The 6,907-nt window shown below is 57.2% G+C and overlaps 1 protein-coding gene across 4 annotated transcripts; it reads left to right on the top strand.

The window, feature by feature from the left end:
• The first annotated feature begins 197 nt into the window (after window positions 1-197).
• Spib (Spi-B transcription factor) lies at window positions 198-5,595 on the top strand. Of its 4 annotated transcripts, none has more exons than XM_047529606.1 (6): window positions 198-378; window positions 1,243-1,270; window positions 2,783-2,858; window positions 3,136-3,350; window positions 3,720-3,870; window positions 5,016-5,595. In XM_047529606.1, exons 1-6 carry the CDS (start codon window positions 356-358, stop codon window positions 5,312-5,314), a joined length of 792 nt encoding a protein of 263 aa, XP_047385562.1. In that variant the 5' UTR covers window positions 198-355; the 3' UTR covers window positions 5,315-5,595. The 4 variants fall into 4 exon arrangements, with proteins under 4 accessions (XP_047385562.1, XP_047385563.1, XP_047385564.1 ...); XM_047529607.1 differs by having other exon boundaries at window positions 353-378; window positions 2,786-2,858; XM_047529608.1 differs by lacking the exons at window positions 198-378; window positions 1,243-1,270 and having other exon boundaries at window positions 2,793-2,858; window positions 3,755-3,870.
• Window positions 5,596-6,907: the final 1,312 nt, after the last annotated feature.

A 6,907-nucleotide genomic window follows, 5' to 3' on the forward strand; every position in this document is an offset into this window, starting at 1 on the left:
CCTGCACTCCTCTGCTCCTGAAGTGACTCCTAGGTCCCCAGCCCCCTCTCCTGATCTCGCCTCACTGACCACAGCCAACATCTGGCCCTTCCTTTTTATGGTATCCCCCCCAAATCCAGTTCTCCCACCCAGTCAGCCCCCCAAAATGGGGATCCCCAAATCTAGACCGCCTGTGGGTCGGCCCTTCCCACCACGTGACCAAAAGCCTTGCGCAATCCAGCCCCTTACCCTGACCCCTCCCCAAGGGGAATTTTGGGGCGTGCCCAGTGCTCCGCCCCTCCCCCCGAGGCTGGGCCAAGGTATATATAGGGGTGGCAGCTGCCGCCCACAGCAAGCCCAGCTGCCCAGCACCAACATGCTCGCCCTGGAGGCTGCACAGTAAGTGGGGCCCCCCCCAGGCCCACATTGGGACCCCCACCCTGCACCACCCTGGGCCCCTCCTCCAGGCCTCGCCCTCAGTGAACTGCCCCACCCAGGAACAGGTGAATGGAACTGGGGGTCTGCACTGCCTCTGCCCCGATCCTTTATACCACAGACTCCCTCTCCTACCCGAGCCTGCTTCTCCAGAGCCCCAGAAGCGGCACCCAGGGACACTGGCTGCTCTCCCCTCCGCCGTGCCCTCTCCATCACCTTGCCTCTTGGCCATGTCTTGCTCTGTTCCTGCGTCTCTGCTCTCCACCTCTTGTTCCCACTTTTTCTCTTGTCTCTCTCCAGTTCTCTGCTTCTCTCCTTTGGTCCCCCCACCCTACCTACATTCCCAGGGCCAAGAAACACTCTGTGTTCCTGTGCAAATGTCTCTCCATGCCTTCCTCCTCTTCCCGTTTCTTGCTCTCCCTCATCCGGTTCCCCTATTTCTCCCACTTTCTGCCCAGAAATCTCTTCCCTGGTCCAAGGCAGACCCATTTGCCAGACTTGCCCACCAAGGGCCCTAGCCACCCACCCCACCTGCTGGTGCCCAACCTCCTCTCCAGGGACTTTCTCTCACTTTCCCTGCCCACCCCGAGCAGCTTCTGTCTATGCAAATTCCGGGGAGGGGGGACATTTGCCTGGCCCCCCACTTCCTGTCCTGGTGGGGGAGAGGAGGGGTGAATGTGGTGGGGCTGGTCTCACCCAGGGACACCCAGCCGGCTGCAGAACTGCAGTGCTCACAGCTGCTGCCACCTCCCCCATCAGCCCCAACCACTTGGAGCCTCAGGTGGCTGATGGCAACTCTGACATGTCCCTGTGTCTCTCCCCCGCCAGGCTCGATGGACCACACTTCAGCTGTCTGGTAAGTTGGGGCCCTGGGGTAGGGCCTATGGCCCTCCATAACCTCCCTCAGGTACCTCTCTGCCTCAGTTTCCCCTTCAGTCCCTTCCTGTCTCTTTGTCTTCCTGAATTCCCCCTTGTCACCTTCCCACCCCGTTGCCATCCCAGATCTTTTTCTGGCATCTCCATCCCTCTTGCAAGCTCTGAGGCCACTCCCTGTGACCTGGGTGTCTGTCTGCCCCATACTTAGCAAGTAGCATTCATTCCTCTTCCATGCCCCCCGGCCCTGGTACTGGAGATTGAATGCTGGAAGCTCTACCACTGAGCCTCAGTCCTTTGTATTTTTGATTTTGAGGTGGTATCTGCCTAAGTTGACGAGGCTGGCCCTGAACTTGAGGTCTTCCTGCCTCAACCTACAAAGTATCTGGGATTACAGGTGTGCACCACCACACTTTTTAAATTTTTAAAAATTTTTAAATTTTTCTTTATTCTATAATATTTCAAACACAGAAAATACTATACCAACTCCCCAGGAGCCACAATTCAGTCCAAAAAATAAAACCTTCCTAATGTGGTTAAAAGAAAACTGCTTCTGAATCACCTCCCAGTCACAAGTTTGTTTTTGTTTTTGTTTTTTTTTTGCCCACATTGAATATGGTCAGCCGAGCATCCACACTTGTGCACACATCTATGAGTTTTCACACTGCATGCACCTGTGTCACCACTGACCAGATGCAGATCCAGAACATTCCCATCACTCCAGAATGGAGCATTCCTTCAGGTCCCTTCACAGGAAATCCCCACCTCCAATTTTTGCATAATTGATTGTTTTGCCTGTTTTTGAACTTTATATGATGACTCATGCAGCAGGTCCCATTGGGGGCCTGGCTATCTTCCTTCTACACTAAGTGGGGTTGTTCTTTTTCCTTGTTGTGTAGTACTCCAGCTAGCTACACCAGTTTATTTATCATGCTGGGGCACCTGGACTGCTTTGTGTCTGGGGCTCTTAACAAAACTGCTCTGATTATTCCTAAGTAAGGCTGTTCTGTGGGCAAGGTTTCCGACTGCCCTGAGTTTACAGTGGCTGTGGGGTCACAGGGGTGATGGATATTGACTCTAGCCTTAATGTCCACTAGATTCCTGTGGCTAATGCAACTCATGACTCTTAGAGCAACACAGAGGTGGTTTAAAGAAGTGTGGGGGCCCCAACCCTTCCACATCTCATGCGCCCTCTCGCACCGACTGCGCCTAGAGGGGTTGCAAGGGTTCTCAGGAAACACAGCTGTGGCGGGGCGGCTGCCTGTGTCCCAGTCACATTGTGCCTATCTCTGCTCAGCGTCTGCATGCCTCTCCCTGCCCGTCTCTGGTGCCTGGTCTCTGTGTCTCTCTGCCTGGCAGTCTCTGTCTCTTTCTGTCTCTGTCCTCACCGGCCTCTCCTGTCCCCTCCCCTGGCTATGTTAGTCTCCCTGAGGGTCCAGGGTGGGGGTGGGGCTCCCTGAAGCCTGGGATGACCCTCTTCCCTCCCCCACCCCAGCAGTACTCAGATGGTGTCTTCTACGACCTGGATAGCTGCAAGCACTCTAGCTACCCTGACTCAGAGGGGGCTCCTGGTGAGTGGCCCTGGCCTGGACCCCTCCCCACCTGGGCCCTGGGCCCATTTCACAGCTGGGGAAGCTGAGACCCAAGGGAGGTCTCACGAAGCATGGTAGGAGAAAGGTGGCCCAGGCCTCTGCCCTCCTCCCCTTCCTCTCCCACCCATCCCTCCCCATGCAAATTCTGGGGTCAGAGATTTGCACGGGCCACAATAGCCCCTCTGTGCTGGGGACTTTGGGTGGGAGGGGGCCTCTGTCAGACCTCCTGCCTTCTGACTCAAGTGTCTTCTCCCAGACTCTCTGTGGGGCTGGGCCGAGCCCCCTCCTGTCCCAGCCACCTCCTATGAGGCCTTCGACCCAGCGGTGGCCACCTACAGCCACCCGTCAGCTGTCCAGCTCTGCTATGGACCCTCGACCTACAGCTCTACAGGGACTCTGGACCCGGCTCCCAGCCTGGAGACCTCGGGGCCCAGCCTCCCAGCATACCCCACCGAGGACTTCACCTGCCAGGTGAGGGGCAGAGGGGGGGATTAAAACCCAAGCCCTCATCAGGTGGAGTTGTCCCAGGGGCCAGGCACTGTGCTCAGCCAAGCCTGGGCACACAGCAGCCCCTCTCGTTCCTTCAGTGACCCCCAGGGCAAGAGCCAGCCTGCACCAAGGGGCCACACAGATTGGCCTTCTCTGGGTTGGACAGGCTTTAATGGAGGTAGCTCAGGTGTCCCCGGGCCTGGACATGGAGATATAATCCAAGACCCGCATCCAAATGAAACAAAAATGGAGACCAGAGCAAAAAGGGCTGCAGAGAAGGAAGTAAAGAGAGAGCGGGAGGAAGGGAGAGAAGGGGTCCTTGGATATGCAGGTGACACTGGCCTTCCACAGACTCTGGGCCCCCTGGTGTGTGCCCCGTACCCCAGCCCTGTGCTGTCAGAGGAGGAAGACTTGCTGCTGGACAGTCCTGCCCTTGAAGTCTCGGACAGCGAGTCCGATGAGGCCCTCATGACTGGCCCCGAGGGGAGGGGATCCGAGGCAGGTACGTGGGACTGAGGAGGTGGGGGAATCCCAGATAGAGACAGAGGGAGTGTCTGAAGGAATCACGACTCCGAGCACCGACTAGTATTTGGCAACTCTGAGCGTAGGTCCTAGCTCCGAGCCACCTGCTGCCCTGTGTGACCTTGGGCAAGTACCCCCACCTCTCTGTACCTTGGTTTCCCATCTGCACAGTGGGACTGACAATGATAGCGAGTACACCCAAGAGGCCGGAGGGAGGATTAAGTGGGTTTCTAGGTGCAGATGGGGTATCCGGGTGTGGCCGGGCCAGTGCTCAATAGGTCCACGTCTTCACCACCATTACCAAGGCAAGAGCCACAACAGGAATGCCCGCACCGCCCCAGCTGTTCACCCTGCTGCTGCCCAGTGCCCCACATCTCAGACCCAGTGGGGAAGTTGGCTCATCAGTTGTGTTTACCATCAGGCTGTTTCCCATCTGTAAAGTGGGCGTTGCTGTCATCATCCCTGTCTTGTGGGTCATGATGAAAACGAAATGACCTCGTACTTGTGAAGTGCCCAGTGATGCACTGGAGTGGAACGCTCCCTAGAGGTTTATAACGGTAAAATAAGCACGCACCCGAGCCCCCTTTTGACTGAAAGGACTCCAGCTCAGAGAGGTCGTCACCACTGCTGAGAAATGGCAGGTGGGGATGCCTGGCTTTGAGATCAGTTTTGTGGGTCCATTGCTGCTTGTAGGAGCCCAGGAGTCAGATGCCCTGGCCTCTCCCAGGATCCCACCTTGCCTGGGGCGGAGAGGCTTCCAGACCAGGAGCTGGAGAAATGGCTGTGCGGGTCCAAACTGACTCCAGAGGGTCCCACCCGTTGGTCCCACAAGCACTGTCAATGCCACGTGCTGTGCGGGGCACGTAGCTCGGCCCCAGCCTGCTTGGCCCCCTTCCCCCCACCGCACCATAAACAAAACCAAACTGTGTGCCCGCGGCCGAGCAGAGAAAGGTTGGACACAGGCCAGAAAAGGGGAAGAGAGGGGATGGCCGGATCGTAGGTGGGGCAGAGACAGGTGTACCCAAGGGCCACCTCCCCCGCCCCCTGCCGCGGACCCCGAGGCTGGGGCGGAAGGGGGCGGGGCCTGAGGGACGCCCACTGACGCGTGTCCCCATGCGGCTGCAGGGGCCCGCAAGAAGCTGCGCCTGTACCAGTTCCTGCTGGGACTGCTGACTCGCGGGGACATGCGCGAGTGCGTGTGGTGGGTGGAGCCGGGTGCCGGCGTCTTCCAGTTCTCCTCGAAGCACAAGGAGCTCCTGGCGCGCCGCTGGGGCCAGCAGAAGGGCAACCGCAAGCGCATGACTTACCAAAAGCTGGCGCGTGCTCTCCGCAACTACGCCAAGACCGGCGAGATCCGCAAGGTCAAGCGCAAGCTCACCTACCAGTTCGACAGCGCGCTGCTGCCGGCCGCCCGCCGGGCTTGAGCGCGCCTGAGCCTCGCCTGTGGAGCCGCTCGGGGACCTCATGGCCCAGCCAGGACCCCTCCAGAGTCCCAGGGTCACTTCGGCGTCACCGCACCCTAGGACATAGGACCCATGAATCCCCACATTTGGAGTGGGGGTTGCCACAATCCCTAAGCCCTGCCCGGGGCCCCTCTAGGACTCCCCAGTGTGTTTCTGGGAGTCCTTTGTCATGTACAGGATCCCCAGGATCGTCATGTTTTGGGTCACAGGACCTACGGACCACAGTATCGTGTGTGGCAGGCCACGGGGCCGGGGGCGGGGGCGCGTGGGGTGGGGGGGAATGTGGGCAGCGTGTCCAGAATTCCAAGAACTTCTCTGGGGTCCCTTTATATCTGAGGTCCCCCTCCCAGGCCAGTCACCTCTCTGAAGTCCCCTGTGTGTCTGTGAACTCTTCATCTCACCAGGGGTAGGTGAACCCACATACCATCACATCAGGAGGGGGTGCCCCCAGCAACCCAAACCTTGGGATGGGATCCCCTTCTCAAGTCTGGATAAGTCCCCTGATTATGTCTGGGTCCTTCTGTGGAACCCTTTATCTACCCATCTGTCCATCATCTGTCCATCTGACTCTCCTCACTTTGTACCCAGATCCTGTTGCCATCTTTGAGATCCCCTTGTTCTCTGGAACCACTCTACTGTCACTTTTTTTTTTTTTTTTTTGCGGGAGCAGGGGACGCCTAGAATTCTCTGATCACATCTAGGGCCCCTTTGTGATCCTTTGGTTACGTCGGAAGTGACTCGTTAGGTCTGAGGTGGGGGCAAGTGTCCAGTGTCATATCTGGGATCCTCAATCACATCTGAGACCCCACAAGGGTTCCTTAGAAGTCCTATAAGGAGCTCTGAGTTCTCATGGGGATTCTGACCTTCCTGGGGTGCCCTTTGTATGTCCCTGTGAGCAGGCTTCTGCGGTCCCCCAGGATTTCTGTGTATTGGGCAGCTCCCCGATCCCATGGCATTTCTAGCTAGAGGTCTCAAGCTGGTGAACCCCCACCCCCACTCAGGCAAACTAGGTCCCTGGTGGTGTTTTCTTTAGTTCACTGAAGCGTTCTGAGGGGAAGAACCTGAATTAACAGCCAGCCTTTTGAAATAGGGAGATTTTGCATGATCCAGATTTCCAGCTTTGCTTGTCTTTGGACAATCCAGAGCTAGTGGGTCAGCTTTTTGATGTTGAGATGTTGCAGAAGGAGAGTGGCCCCCTCATAATGCATCATCTATTCTTCAACTGCCCCAGTCCCTGCCACCCCCAAGCTTGTTTCACTCCAGTGACTTTTCTGTGCTGCCTCCTTGGTCCCAACCATTGCATTTCCACTCTGTGGGAACCCAGCATGAGCTGAAGACTGCGTGACTGTGAGAGCTGTCATGGGAGCCAAAGATCCAGAGCCTTGAGGCTGGGTGGGCTAGGCAAGCAAGGTCTGTTTGTTCCTCTGAAAAGTGGGGAAAGGAGAAGGATCTCAAAAAGCCCTTGCAAAGTGGGCAGGGTGGTGCATGCCTGTAATCCAAGCTAATGGGGAGACTGAGGCAGAAAAATTGCAAGTTCAAGGCTAGGCTGGGCAA

Source organism: Sciurus carolinensis, chromosome 16 (genome assembly GCF_902686445.1).
Source record: "Sciurus carolinensis chromosome 16, mSciCar1.2, whole genome shotgun sequence".
NCBI lineage: Eukaryota > Metazoa > Chordata > Mammalia > Rodentia > Sciuridae > Sciurus > Sciurus carolinensis.